At 33.1% G+C, this 15,926-nt stretch overlaps 1 protein-coding gene across 2 annotated transcripts; it reads left to right on the top strand.

Annotated features, from left to right (window-relative positions):
• The first annotated feature begins 370 nt into the window (after positions 1-370).
• Positions 371-15,577, top strand: LOC125680826 (uncharacterized). Of its 2 annotated transcripts, none has more exons than XM_048920599.2 (14): positions 371-461; positions 2,654-2,729; positions 3,282-3,496; positions 4,985-5,186; positions 5,815-5,964; positions 8,929-9,071; positions 9,557-9,782; positions 10,022-10,159; positions 10,949-11,098; positions 11,929-12,038; positions 12,902-13,100; positions 14,272-14,382; positions 14,630-14,800; positions 15,033-15,577. In XM_048920599.2, the coding sequence occupies exons 1-14, from the start codon at positions 399-401 to the stop codon at positions 15,317-15,319; spliced, it is 2,241 nt and encodes a 746-aa protein (XP_048776556.1). In that variant the 5' UTR covers positions 371-398; the 3' UTR covers positions 15,320-15,577. The 2 variants fall into 2 exon arrangements, with proteins under 2 accessions (XP_048776556.1, XP_048776555.1); XM_048920598.2 differs by having other exon boundaries at positions 380-461; positions 2,651-2,729.
• The last annotated feature ends 349 nt before the right edge of the window (positions 15,578-15,926 follow it).

Below are 15,926 nucleotides of genomic sequence, written 5' to 3'. Positions count from 1 at the left end.
TTTACCGCTTTTTTGCAACCCCAAAGGTGGTATCACCTTTTATTTCATGGCAACTCATCCCTTTTAAACATTAAGAGATATCTCTTTAAAGTAAAACGACTTGCCATATTATTTGATTCGTGATTTGAAAATTATTAATATTGTCTACGACTTTTTGGGACCCCCCCCCCCTTCTTTTTTTTTAAAACCTCGAATGAATTTTCAAAAGTTGGCGAGTATTGGTTTAAAATCAATATAGTATTTTAGTGAGAGGACAAAGGCTAAGTATTGAGGTATAGGGGAAATGAATTTGTGTACTTCCCCAACATTAGAATGAAGGCCAGTAAAAAGGAAACAACATGGAACAAACTGTCCACTGAAATCCTTATCACGTGAGTAAAAAGTCACATGATATCAAAATGAACAACGGACTGTGCAAACGAGAATTTTTTATCATCTGTATTGCTATCTTAACAGTGACTGTAATGATTTGAATGATATTTAGTTTCATAGTTCTGAATAGACAAACAATCTGATTCCTCAAGTACATCGTCATTGTTAATTTCGAATGTTTGACTATGTCAATTACAAAATCTATCCTCTGACATGTACTGAAAAGATATTCAAGTTGTAAAGACTTTATTCCCCGATATCTCTTTCATTGAACTAGTATTGATTGTTACGATCATTGTCCAATTATTCTTGTAACTTATAGATCTAGCCCACCTTCCAAGAATCATTATTTTGGTGGGTTTTTAAAAATCTTTTCCTGTTTCAAGGAAAATTTTGAAATCATCGTATTTATCGTTCATAAAAGAAAAGATATACTGTACGTAAGATAGCTCATTACACAAACAATTTTATTTAATGGCTCATTCAAACACCTTGTATGAAGTATGATTTCACTGTCGAAAGGGTGATACAAGTTTCTCAGTTATTTTTAATTTTTATATGAATTTTTTGTGATTTTTCTGGAATGATAAAAAGAAGGTGTTTTTTGTTTAATGCAAATAATATATTTTGAAATCCAAACAGCGCTTTGATTTGATGCATGATATAAATATCTAATAAAACCTGCAAAATAGATTCGTGTAAATGTTCTAATTTTTTAAAGAAATAGATATATTTATAAATTTTGATATTTTTTAAATCTCCAACTAAAATCTTCAAGAAACATGTCATTTAGAAGAAAAAAAAGGTATATTAGACAAATATGTTTTAAAAAGAAATTAAAATGAAATGACTATTAATTTCAGAAATGTTGCTATATTTGATATTTGAACCAAATGAGAGAAAAAAGTACCGATCTTGATTAAAATTGATAGAAATTACTTGAATAATCTTATGGTTGCTAATTGTACATGTATGCACTTTTTATCAAAAAATTAGTTTCCTTTATAAATTTATTTAATATGTAAAAAAAAAAAAAAAATTACATTGAGGGAATGTAATTTTTTTATTACAATGTTCTCTGTGACTACTTTTTCATAATTCTGATCAGGTTAATTTGGTTCAAATTTGAAAAACACAATATTTCTGATTTCATTTCAATTTCTTTTAAAAAAAATATTTGTCTGAAATATCTTATTTCTAACTGACATGTTTCTTGAAGATTTTATCTGTACATTTAAAAAATACTAACAAATGACTTCATCAATTTTCATAAATATTTTTTTATTTGAAAAATTACAATGTCTTTCTGAGTCTTTTAGGAATGTTTTATTGGATATTTATATCATGCATCAAATCACAGTGAAATTCAGACTATAAAATCTCTTATTTGCAAACAAAACACTTTTTTTTTCATTCTGGAAATAATTAATGTAAAATAATCGTGAGCTTGTATCACTCTATCGATGGTGAAATCATACTTCAGAAGAGGTGGTTTAACGAACCATTAAATAAAAGTTTGGTGTAATGAACCACCTTAAAGCAATAAATATCATAACAAGCAATCTTTATAAAGATATACAAATATGACAACTGATCAAAATTATGCTAAACATGCTAAAGAGAATACAAAAATGCTAAAACAAAGTTATTAATCATATAGTTGGAATATTGATATTTATACACATTTGGTTATGGTTAGTTAAATAATAACTAATTAGACAACAAAATACAAATTTATTTAAGTGTTTTAGTGGGTACCATTGTTGGGCCAAACATTCTCAGCTGAATTATAAATTGGCCAAATCATCTCGTGTGTTTTTGCTGAATTGTCCAAAATTTTGGACTGAATCAATCTGATTAAAATAAGATCTTGGATCCGCTCCGTTATTGTTATGTCGCTACACAAAGTTAGCGACACAACAATAACAGAGCGGATACAAGATCTTATTTTAATCAGATTGGGGTTGAATTGTCTGGAATTTAGATGAATGACTTACATGTCACTGGCCAGCATTAATTTTGAGAATGTCCATTTCGTTTTGCGTCTATTATTCGTTGGTGACAGTTGATTTTTTTGTTTTAATTGAACTGAATGGTTTTGTTATGTATTGTTCATTTTGCATATATATTCAGAATGAGTAGTTTTTAGCCTTTTCGCTGCCCAAACTATACCCTATGAATAAAAAGATGTATTCTATTGCAATTAGTTCGAGGTTTAACTGTATATTGACTAAATTAAATATACAATATCTTTAAGGTATTTTTTTTTTTATTTCAGCAGCTTATTCAAGGTTTTGCTTCTGTGAACGATACAAGCAATGTCGAATTTGTCCATGTTATATTTATGAACCACTTAGGTAAGCATTTACCATTATGGCTTTCATATTACCTTGTGGAGTGATCTCGAGGTCAAATTACTACTAAAATTTCGAAAATTTTGTCCTCATCATATCTTTCTTACTATTTTACCTGGGATTCTGATATTTGGTATAGTAAGATGCAGTATTTGTTAATTAAAATATCCCAAGTTATAAGCACATCTAATTGATTTGATAGCATTTACAATCAATATGTCTAATTCTGATCATGAGATGGAAAAGGTAGTTTGAAAGATTTGATGAAATTAATTTTTTTAAACTGTTTGAATTGTCATGTCTAATTGATTTCATAATGTCAGAGATGGACATATCTCTGCTTCCAAACACATGATTGAAGAGAAAATTTCAAAAATTGGATGAACAAATGTTATCGTGTATTAATTTCTATCTAGAATATCAAATTTGTATGCAAACATCAAGTATTTGAAATTGCTTCATGAAGAAGAGACATGTTTCAGTCCGCTAAAACTGTTCCTCCTAGTTTGAGTTAGATTCAGATGCAGTTCTAGGATACAATTATTTTTATTTCAGATGTGGGATATGATGGCATTGCTTCAGAAGTTGGATTTATCAATAACATTTTGAATAAGTATTTTCATGAATATTTTCCAAGGGCTGTGAATTTATCTGAGCAATTACGAGCTGGAGAATATGTTGAAAATTTTGTGTATACAACACATCCATGGCTGCTCAGTTTGTTTTTGGATTGTCCAGAAAATTTTAAACTTGCAGACATACCACTTCAGGTATAAATTCATTATTTAGGAATTGTATGTGAAATCTCTTTAATTCTATATCTATCAAGTAACTTTCAACTTAATTAGAATCATTCTTTGACAGATGTAATTTTGCTTTGTGTTTTAAAATATTTCAGTAGATGTAGTAGTATATTGCATATCTCTACACTGCACATAAAGCTACATAATATCTTGGATGTATAGTTCCGTACTTCATATAAGACTACATTTTGTAACATATGAATTTATCACAGACACATCAACAACACAAAGTCATTTGCTGTTTGATATCCCCTGAAATCAATGACTGGAATACATGTATGTTCCATAAATCTGAAAAGATTTATTTTAAATTGAATCAAACTGCTATATTTTGATTTTATTACATTATTGCTAAATGATTTAAATTGTATGTGCTAAGGATTTATTTTTATACAAGATATTTTTGCAAGCTGAATAGACAAATAAAACTGTTAAAAAATACCCACAGTTTATTTGTACTATTCAAAACATTTTTATCTTATCAAGAACTAATTGGCCCAATTCAACTGAACTTGTCGCAGAGTTTCTTTAGGTAAAGAACATTCAAGTTTGTTCTGATGAGGGCCATATTATGCCTCCTTCAACAGAAGTGTTCATTGAAATATTTTTTGAGGAACCAATGAAGTCTTGCATGGAAGCTTCCATAATAAATGGAGATTTGATTTAATCAAACCTTCAGGGTTGGGATAAGGTCACAATGGGGTTTAAGTTTTACATAAGAATATATAAAGAAAAGCCCAATTTGTCAAATTAATATGCATGCATCTTCATGTAGTAATTAGTATGTTCAAATCAAGACCCTCAGGGGGACCTCACTGCCAGGTTGGGATCAACTTTATATGCAATCATCCTCATGTCATGTCATTGAAATCCACATGCAATGTGCAAGCATCCATATATAGTGTAGATTCAACATTGTAGCATATGGGACCAGGGCAAGGCCACAGTAGAGTGTGAGGTTTTGCATGGGAATATATATAGGAAAAATCTTTAAAATTCTTCTCAAGAACCAAGAAGGTACAATTTTGTGAACTTGATATGTAAGAAACTTCATGTAGTACAGATAAAAGTTTGTCCAAACCATAACTCCCAAGGCATTAGAAATCAATAGTGCAATAAGCATAATAGGAATTAAAGTTTCATGCAGGAGTATATAATTATATATAGGATAGGGCCATATTGTGTGGGTGAGCAATGTGCCCTATGGTCCTTCTGTTGTATATGACTATTTGTCTAACCCCAATCTGATGGAAATCAGACCTTTGATCCACTCCGGTAATGTTTATGTTGCTTTGTGTAGTGACATAACGTTATCGGAGTGGATCAAAGATCTAATTTTAATCACCTTGGTCAGATGAATCTGAAGTCAAATTTTCCCCCAACAGGACTAGTTTGGCCACAGTCATGGACATAATGTTCCATTAACTTTTTCCATATAATTTGTATATTGAACAGTGTCCAAATGAGACTGAGAAGGAATACTTTGAAGCTGCTATAAGGAGAGGAGACATTACCTGGCATGCAGGACCCATGAACATGCAGCTCGAGAACATGAATGAGCTACTCTTCCAAATGAGTTTGAACATTAGCTTTGAACTAGACAAAAAATATGGAATCAAAAGATTATTTCCCACACTCAGTCAGAGAGATGTGCCAGGTTAGTACCATAGCAGCCAGTGCATATTTGGTTTGTTGAGTAGTATACCGTAAATCAACTTTTATTCGCGTGTGAGAAAATTTCACGAGAACCTCATCGTCGCGAATATTTTTCGTCGCTAACCAGTCCTTAAATGTCTGCCATAGGCTTGAAGAAGGCTCGATCGTGAAAATTACTTGCCGCGAACCAGTTTACCACAGGTGAATCGTGAAGTAGCCGCGAATAAAGGCTGGTTTATAGTATGTTTTATTAAAAGTTTATCATTTACATAAAAAATATAAGTTGTTGAAAACTTGATTAGATAGACAAGATAATGATTGTATGAGATGCACAAAATTTAGCCATCACCAGGCTTGATATATATCATGCTTCAAACATGATGAAATAAATTAAGCCAATTTAATAGATCTTGTATTTGAATAGGTAATACCTATATTTGATAGCGGTGGCCCTTCAGACAGTCTTATTGCAATGTACTATCACTAATGATAAGCTGCACATCAATCAATGTCTGTTAGAATACGCGGGTACGTTAAAGCAGGTTATACCTGCGTATTGCTGATCCAGTATTTGATAAATCTAACCAACAGGTAAGTGTGTATTATACATATTTTTTTTTTAACAAAAGGATTGACACAGGCAGTGATTCCTAGCCTGGTACAGAGAGGTATTTCTGCTGTGTCTGTTGGAGTTAATCCTGGATCCAGTCCTCCAGCAGTTCCTCCACTATTCAGGTGGAGCTTTGAGGATGATGAAGTTATGGCAACATGGCATCCAGGTACATTTTGATTTTTTATCCTCTCTTCAGTTCTATCCATCTGTACGTGTAACACATTGATTTTTTAATCCTCTCTCGAGGTTGATTCTGATGCATTATATTCCTATATTTTCCAGTTTGGTGACCAGGTTACTGTATAGTTTTTTGCAGTAGGTGAAAGTCTTTTAAATGTTCAAGAAATTGTTAAGCCTACGTGATTCAAATTTGCAGAGATGATGTATTTGTGGAACACTCAACACTTCCTGATTCACATACCTTTCTGCTTACCTATATATTGGAATTCTCTCAATTTGTTGGTGATATGTACATTTTAAAAACATCAAATCCAGGAGCTTCACCTGGCTTCACCTGAAGTCCAATGAGGATTTTGCCCTGCACTCATTGGGGCTCAAAGCATCCCTCCCCCATTAGGTACATGTATCCAAAGTATGTTAAACACTACTCTGATTCTACACATAAGTACTCTGAAGTCAAAAAGATGCTGGAGTCCCTCATTGACAATATCTACATAATCTTTAGTGATCAGGTCTTCCAACAGTTTGTTAAAATTTCCATAGACAGAATTGTACTCCTTTATCAGCTGACCTGTTTTTGTATTCTTACAAGGCAGAATTCATTCACAACCATCTACATGAGAAAAAAATCACTTTGTTGTGATCTTCAACTCAACATTTAAATACACTGCCAACATTTTATCTTAATTCAGTATATCTGAGTGAAAGACACCACAAAATCTTTCATATCCGCGCAGGTGGTGGAGAGTACTGAAAACCCGCCCAGGTGGTGGAGAGTACTGAAAACCCTTTGCTTGCGAAGATGCTTCATATTTGGATATTTTGTTGAGCGTAGACATTGATAGCAAGCTAACAACTCAACTTTATGACAATCGGGATTACTTTAAGACCGATAAAATAAGCACCGCCTTCAAATTTACCTTGTCTGTGAACCCTTGTCAATCAGGAGAAATTAAGCTTCAGATTGGATGCTAGAAGTTGATGGACATTTAGTTACTAGTCTTTGTGTATACCTTATCTATCTTAAAGGCCAAGGTTTTCAACCAGTTGGTTTTCCTCAGGTAAGTTAAGTGAGGGCAGGGGCGGAGCTAATTTAAGGCAGGTGTGAAGCCCCAAGGGAACCCTGCTAGGTAGTATATACTGTCCCAAATACACGGGATATTATCTGTGTTACCTGATTTACCTGTACATTTTTGTATGATTGAAAAATTCATGGTAGTGATTTTTCTTTTGCAGATTAATCGAAACGTTGATAATTAAATCTAATGAATCACACGTAAAAATTAAAGCTCCATAAATTTATTTTATGTAAATGAGAACGTTAGCCATTGAAAACTTAGGCAGAATGTTCTTTATTCAAAGTTTTTTTGTATCCATTTGACTGCCTTCGTTCGTCGGATACCCAGTGTCCGACGATATTTGACTGCCAAACATACAGTTTCCAACAGGAGTTTCTGAGTACTGCGGTAGATTTTCTGGATATGTACAGCTGATGTACCGATCATCGTCCCATGCCCCATGATGACTATATATTCCAAAACAGCTTAGAAAGTTTTATTCTGTTTAAATTAGTTTTTCTGGATGCACCAGAATTCTCTGGCTACCTAAGTTGTCTATGTGACTCGATATGGCAATAACGCATGGCCTACACAAACACTTAACAGGACATTCATATTTTCCAACAGTTTCTTCAAAAACTGGTCTAGATGAAGAATTTGTTCTTCCTCTGGGTCCCAATTCCAACCATTATACACAAGAAAGAGCCCTTATAGCGGCTATTTTCTCTTCTGATAAGTTGAACTTTTGTCGCCGTGTTTCGAGGGGAAAATTACGCTTATAAATTTTCAACTGAGTATAAACAAGATTTCATTAACTTACCATGTATTTACTGATAATTAATCTGTTTAACATAAAATTGATGTCTGTGTAAATTATATTCAACAGTCCATAATGATTATTAAAAGCCTGATATATCCTACTGTATTATAATTTATGTATTAATTGTATGCAAAATTTACTACTATTGTTGTTCGACTCTCTCTACATGAAAAAGCCAAAACCGTTTCCCTATCGAGCTGGATTACGCGGTAAGCATCAAATGATTGCACGAACGCTTCTCCATTGCCAACTTTCCAAATTTATGTAGAAATATTCTATTATCAGTTGCATATGGTGTTTATGTCTCTCAACCGATTTGATACACAAGAGCATGTTCTGCATATCATCAATTTTTATATGTGATGTATTATGGTACAGCAATGTTTGTACATCCTTCCATCTGTCTGTCCATCCTTCTATTCATTCAGGGTTTTGTTTTTCTTTTCTCATTTCTGCCTCACATACCAAGCTGAAACTTGTGTAGCTTTTCTGTGGGTCACACTAGATTATGTTGCAATTTTTTATCCATTTCAAACTCTCTTGCAAAGTTTGGCCACTTTATTTGATATTTAATGTTAAATGGAAGGTACATGATTTGTCTGTCTAACTCCTCCCACAGTCTTCAAGTGAAGACATTCTTATTTTACAGAGTGTTTTAATGTGTATTGAAGATGTGCATGTGGCAAGGACTTTGATTTTCTTCAATATTTGATAAAATTACAGGTTGTTAAATTTGTCAGTTTTAAGAAAATATTACATAGAGAGTACATGGTTTGTCTATCTTTCTCCTCTCGTACATACATATTTCTAAAGCTTAGGTATATTCTTATTTTACAGAATGTCTGTATGGGTATTGAAGATGTACATGTGACAAGGGTTTTGATTTTCTCTAAGTTTTGAGAAAATAACAGGTTGTTGAACTTAGTTTTAAGGAAATATTACAATGAGTACATGCACACCTGGTTTGTCCATTTAAAATGAGTTCATGCTGCAAAATTGCATGTATACTAGTAACATATAGCAAAAATTCAGTTCTCAACACACTCATCATAATTATGCTTTGTTTTTGCAGGAGGGTATCCACTTAAACCAGGACCAAATCCGGCTCACCCAGGGGGATTGTCCACTAAAGATTGTGTGGTGATGAAAGGATTTGAACATGCTCTGTGTTTTGCTTTTATATCAGATAATGGAGGCCCACCAAAGGATATTCTGGTGAGTGCTCAAACATTTGATATTTACATTTCCAATGTTTTTGCCTTTGTTGTCTTTACCAATTGAAATGATAGCCCTTTCCTCATGAATGTGAACAAGGTGTGTATGAATCTTGATAGATATAGTGCAACTATTTTAAGGCTGGGAATTCCAACAGAAATGAAACTGAAATGTATATTTTATATGAAAAATAAATTTCATTTTTGAAAATACATGAGGGTATGAACTGTACACATGCACTTCATGAAGTATGCTGAATACATGAGGGTATGAACTGTACAAATGCACTTCATGAAGTGTCACAGTTCATGTATTATCAAAAATGAAATTTATTTAATTCATGCTGGACACACTGCAGCTGCTAAAATCATGTTGCAAATAAAGAAACTCATGTAACTTGAGATTAAATCTTTGTTCAGGTTTTCAGATACTTGTCAAACCATTTGATTAACTATGCTGCTTTCTCAATATTTTGATATTCACAGGAAATTTTAGGTTATTATGAAATCCTCAGAAAAGAATTTCCAAATGCGAAAATAAAAGGATCAACATTTGAGGAGTATTTTGGTGAGGTGGACAAGATCAGGAACAGATTGCCCATCATCAGAGAGGAGGTCGGGGACACCTGGATCCAGGGAATAGCGTCTGATCCGTTCAAAATGGCCAGCTACAGAGCTATCAGTGAAGCAGTCACGCAATGTATTTCTGCAGGTGCAACAAAATCTAAGTGCTGTTTTTTTAAAAGGGTTAAAATAAAGGAGTTTTAATTCATGATTTTTTAATTAAACTGATCAATCTTTAATGAATTTGGTTAAGTATCTATGAAGATTTTTCTTTAATTTCATGTATATACCTCAGATATATGATACTTGAAAACTGTATTTTTGTTTGCATTTATCTGTGGTGATTTGTAGTTTTTGTCATAAATTTGTTCTTCAATACATAAATAGATGTTTGTAAGATGTCTGATCCTGACATAGCGAGTGCAGTTAGGCTGCTTATCAAACTACCAGAACACACCTGGGGACTGCCCAGTGTAGGAGACAATGTTAACTGGAGTAATCCACAGTTTAATGTGGCAAGATCAGGTAGGTACTTTTACTATGGTACATTACATATTTAAAACATTTACTTTGTTATTTTCATACCCGCACCTTCGAAAAATTGAGTTTATTGTTTTGATTTCTGTCTGTTTGTCTGTCTGTGACACTTTTTCATTACTGAAAGTCCTCCTAAATTCTGAGAGGTAGCAGAAAAATTCTTCAATGTATGATTGGAGATGTGCAATAAGAAATTTCCATTAAGATCCCTGTGACCCAAATAGGGTTAAAATTATAATGTATAGGCTAATTCTTATTTATTCCTGTCACTGAAAGTCTGTCTATACAGTTCAGGGTGTAGGATTCTAACTTGGTCTGCTGGTGATGAAATCTTAGGTACATGTACATGGATGATAACTTTAAGGATACATTCAGTTGTACTTGCTTCAGACTTTCTTGAGTCAAACACAGCTCTGTGTTACTATACAGATTCTACAATGATGAAATATACAAGATAATACACATGAAGAAAATGCATGCAATCAGATTAACCTGCTTGTGTGATTATAACCTTAATTGTAAATTATCAGGATTATGTTTAGAGGAAGGTATTACCAGCTGTCTTTTAGTGACTTTAGGTTTCCAATGCAAGAATGTATGTGACTATAATAAGATATATCTATGGTGCATATCTATGACAAATACTCATCAGAGTTGTCAGTTTAATTATTTTTCATGCAGAGAGGATATCAAGTACAGCAGGTTATCAGTAATTTATTGACCTTTCAACTTTTAGATGCTAGTAAATGTGTTAAACTGTATGATGGTTGATTTTAGGTGAACATTATAAAAACTGTGAGAAAGCATGGCAGGAACAGAGAGCATTTTTGTGGATGGCGATGGATCAGCTGAGAAACGTCCAGGTACTGTACGACATGATTGTACAAACTCTTTCTCAGCTGGTGCCACAGGAGCCAAATCTCAGTGGTAAGTTTATGTAATTTACCTTTAGTTCAGAAATGACGTTTTGAATCTATAAACTTAAAAGTACTGTACATACATGTACATGCATAATTAAGAATATTTCGTTTCCAAAGTAACATGGTTAATGTATCTATACTGATGATATATAATACCTTATGCAATGTAAACTATTTGATTCCATCCCTGATGAAAGGCATAGATAAAAATTTCTTCATTCTTGACTGATTTAATTCTCAGACATCTACAGTCGGCCTTATTTGTTTAATGTATGCATTGCGCATGTCCGCTTCACACGTGGTCAAAAAGAAAACAATGGCATCAGTAAATTTTGACATCGATTTCATCTTTTGTATAGGAATAAGATTATGTTCATTGTACTAGATTATGTGTTAGACATTAAAGGGTAGTTAGATATATACAGATCCATGAATCAGTGGGAAAGTAACACACCGTATGCTAGTACATATAAGACAGTCATGTGGTCAGCACTTGTCTCATTTTAGAAAGAAAGTGTGTCAAAAATAATAGTTGCACATTGTATTTTGAGACTATTTTCATTTATATTTTACACCTGTAGTTTTTTGTAAGCATATTTAGTAGAGCTTTTTAATGATTTATTTTGATATTAGAATACTGTTTCTTTGGTATCTTTATTAAAATTTACCATAACATTTGATCATATGTAACTTTAAAGTTTGTCAATGTAACTCTGTCTGTGGAATGAAATGCAGTTCATTTCAGATATTCTTGACATACAAATAATTCTTTAAGATAATGTTTAAGATAATGTTCCATTTAATGTATATAATTTGGATAGACTGCATCCTTTTCAGAGTATGAGATTGTCAGCGATACCTCACAGACGTTTACATGTGAAGATGGGATGAAACTTAAGTTTCAAAAAGACGGCTCAATACAGTCACTGTATGATCCTTACAATATGGTGGGTTTCAATATGCTTTGAATTTGTCATCACTGTTATCATATAATTATCATTACATGTAAATGTATAAGATTTTACGAGTCGACAGTTTACCATTGTTAGGCAGTGTATAGTTCACTCTGTATAAAGGCCAAAATTTATTTCGCTTCATGGCATGCATAAACCTTATGACAGTACCTTTCTGTTTACATGAAATTGCAACAGTTGTTGCCTCATACCAAAAAAGTACAGCCAAAAGCAGGGGATTGCAATTTTTCTTTATGAATTTGCTTATTAATCCCCTACCGACAAAGTCAAAGGGGGTTTTAGGATCTGTCTGTCTGTCCGTCAGTCTGGTAAATCAGTTTTTCGCATTTCTCTCTCTCTCTCTCCACTTGCAGATATTCATTTTACATTTGGTACATTGCTTTGCCATAACAAGTTACAGACCAAGTTAGAATTTCGTCTTGATCCATTGATTTTTCCTCAAGTTATGCCCCTTGGACTTAGAAAAATGGCATGAATTATCAGTATACATCCAAGTTTCTTATTTCTGTAGATAAGAGTACTACATTTATTAAAACTTCTAGCATAATAATACAACAATGTAGCTAAGTTATTCATGATCACCTACATTTCACAGTTCATTGACTTAGTTTAAGACCTAAACCTAATTATAGATTTGTCTTAAAATTTTCCTGGTCTGATCTTTTTACCTGAATAATAGTTGATTTCCAACCATTCCTATCCTGGTTCCCCAATTTTCCCCTTTACCATAACCTACATAATGAACTTTGAATATTGTTGCAGTTCAAGAATATTTACAACCAGTGCTTTCAGAATGCTTGTTTTTTATTAACATTTGTTGATTGCAATACTTTTAGGTAGAATGGGCAACAGGTGCTGCGCTTGGACAGTTTCTGTATTTTACTTATAATGAAACGGATTTCATGGACATGGCCTCTCAGTACAATTATTATGGTGGGGCTGGATATGACAAGAAAAACTCTACCCAGAATGCACATCCTGAATCCAGGCCATGGCCAACAGTAATCAGTCAAATGTACAAGGCTAAAAAATCTGGTACTCCAATATTTCACATTTAACACTGTTTTTGAAACAGCCGTCTTTTGTTTCTTAAGTACATGTACAATTCCTACAGGTAATTTGGTATTGTCTGTTGTCATTTTCATTATCCTTGTGTGAGCAAAATAACTCAGATGAGAATAAGACCCATGGGCCTCCTCTTACTGAAGTTGATTTTAAAATTCAACAATGTTCTCTATACTTCTTGCATCTGCAACAATGTTTGTACATGTACATTTACTACCAGGCAGTTTTTGTCCACCGTCATTTGTTGTTAGTTGTTGTTCGTAAACTTTTGAACATTTTGAGCTTTGTCCATGGAAGGACTAAACCAATTTCAACCAAATTTGGTATATAACATTTATGGGTCAAGGGGAACAAACAGTATGAATTTTATGGACTCTGCCTCCCTTGGGGCCTAAGGAGTGTGCCAAGACCAAAATTAATGTAATCTTCAAAAATGGACATCAAGCAGTCAAACTGTTGGCATGATTATAATTAGCAATGAGCCCTATACCAAAACTGTGAAATGGATTTAGGGTTCATGCCCCAGGATGGTATACATACAGTACTTATAGAATATATAAAAATGCATGATATCTTAGAAAATCTTCTTTACTTCTGGACATCAAAGAGGCAAAATGTTTACATGATTATAATGAGCATTAAGCCCTTTACCAAAAATTTTGAAATTCATGACCCTTAGGTTCCAGGTTCAGACTTTAAGGTGGGGTTAAGTTGGACATATACATGTATTGAAAATGCTTTATTTATATCTTGGAAAATCTTTTTTACTTCTGGATATCTAGGAGGTAAAATGTTTGCATGATTATAACGAGAAACGAGCTCTCTTTGAACACTATAAAATATTCATTTGTCCTTTTAGAATTCAAGTAGAAAATTGCATTTTGATGTAATAAATTTCTCCAATAAACGAATTATAAATTATCAATTGTGTATAATAGTTATACCAATACAGTGTAATTATATATATATATATCATATGGTACCAAAAAAATTTATATGGAGAAAGATAATAAGCACACAGGTAACACAATGATTTCAAATTAAAGACCAAAACAATTATGCATACTCAGATGACCATTAAGGTCCATTGGCCTAACTAAATCACTAACTGTACTCCATCATTCTATATTTGTTTTTAAAGCATTGGGAAGCTGTGACATTCTGCTGAAGCTGGTTATGGTAGAATCCAAAAGCCACACATGGTATGGTGCTCCAGAATCTGTATGGCTTCACTACAAGTCAAGACCTGAAGGTAAATACACTGCAATGTGAGTGATGGTACTTTGTACTTACTACATACAGTACTTTGATTCAGTGCCACTAGTATTTTGTAATACTTTGATAGACAATCATTTGCATGTGGAATGCAATAGCCCAGCAGCTTTGATTGTCAATCAGGAAAAATAAGTAAAGATCTTGAGAAGAACTTTGTGTAGTAAATTGTGATTTACCTGTTATCTTTACCATTTCACTCCTAATTTTTTTTTTCTACTGATCAGGTTATGATGTTACACTACAATGGACCAATAAAACACCAACTAGACTAGCAGAGTCTATAATGTATAACTTTAATCCAGCTCAAAAGAAGGGTTTTAACTGGAGATTATCCAAAGTAGGTCACCTGGTGGATCCTGGGAATGTCATTCTAAATGGGAGTCAGTATGTTCATGGTAAGTTAGCAACATTTTCTAATCGTTTTACCACTGTTAGAGCCAAATTGTAAAATCTCAATAAATCGTTTTATCACTCATTTAGAGCCAAACTGTAAAATCTTGATAAATTTCTTTCAAAGTATGCCATGGTTTATAATGATAAACATTTTTCTGTGAAAAACCCAATCTGTTGCATTCATCTTAACCCTGCACCAATGAAATTACATGTGAGTTCATTTTGTATTGACAGCTGTAGACAATGGTGTGTATTACATCAATAATATAGGTCAAGGTCTGCAACTTCTCACTCAGGATGTACCATTGGTATCCATAGCAACTAAGGAAAGGCCACCATCACCATTTCCTGTTCCGTTGAAGCCCATTTCACAGAAGGACATTTCTGGCATGGCTTTTAATTTGTATAATAATATATGGGACACAAATTACATATTGTGGTACCCCTACCATGATGGAATGAACTCTTCCAAACCTGGGGATTTTAAAGCAAGGTTCCAAATAAATTTCTATGTGCCCTAGGTTCCCAATCTCATCAAAAGGCACAATGAGCAATACTCCACGATACTTTACTGGTGATATACTGTTGTACATATGATTCTAGTCTTGACCAAAAATCTGTAACAAATTAAGAGAGAGACAAAGATTTGTTTTTTTTCAAATTACTAAGATAGCCTTCTAATGGTACTTAATATTTTCACATGTACATGTCAAATTGTTAGCAATCTGTCTGTGATAAAGATGAATGTGATCAATATGAAATAAATTTGATATTTTCAATGTATGTGTTATATGCATACACACCCTTCTTTCAAATAGAATGCCAAGAAGATGACCGCAGTGTTTTTGTGACAATTATAACAACCATGTGCAGTGGTCAGCCAGGTTCGATTCGTTGCATTTTCTCCCTTTCTGTTTACTGTACATGATACTTAAACAAAATATTATTCCTGAAAGTTTCATCTATATTGATATGGAAAACAGTTTAAATATAATACACCAGGATTTCATTTCTTGTTACCCTGACCTTTCACAAATAATCTTGTAAAATGTAGGAACGAAAACGTTTTTGCAAAGTACTAATACCATGTAAACAAGTTTGATAAAAATCAGATTTCAGATGAGGCTT

Source organism: Ostrea edulis, chromosome 2 (genome assembly GCF_947568905.1).
Source record: "Ostrea edulis chromosome 2, xbOstEdul1.1, whole genome shotgun sequence".
NCBI classification, from domain to species: domain Eukaryota; kingdom Metazoa; phylum Mollusca; class Bivalvia; order Ostreida; family Ostreidae; genus Ostrea; species Ostrea edulis.
The sequence above is the reverse complement of the archived record's forward strand: the minus strand, read 5'-3'. Positions and strand labels throughout refer to the sequence as shown.

Excerpts from the sequence above, each read along its gene's own strand:
- LOC125680826 (XM_048920598.2), top strand. The coding sequence starts at position 399 with ATGAACAACGGACTGTGCAAACGAGAATTTTTTATCATCTGTATTGCT. Across the intron at positions 462-2,650 it reads TTGCTATCTTAACAGTGACT|CAGCTTATTCAAGGTTTTGC; the intron begins GTAATGATTTGA and ends TTTTTATTTCAG. Across the intron at positions 13,101-14,271 it reads GTACAAGGCTAAAAAATCTG|CATTGGGAAGCTGTGACATT; the intron begins GTACTCCAATAT and ends TTGTTTTTAAAG.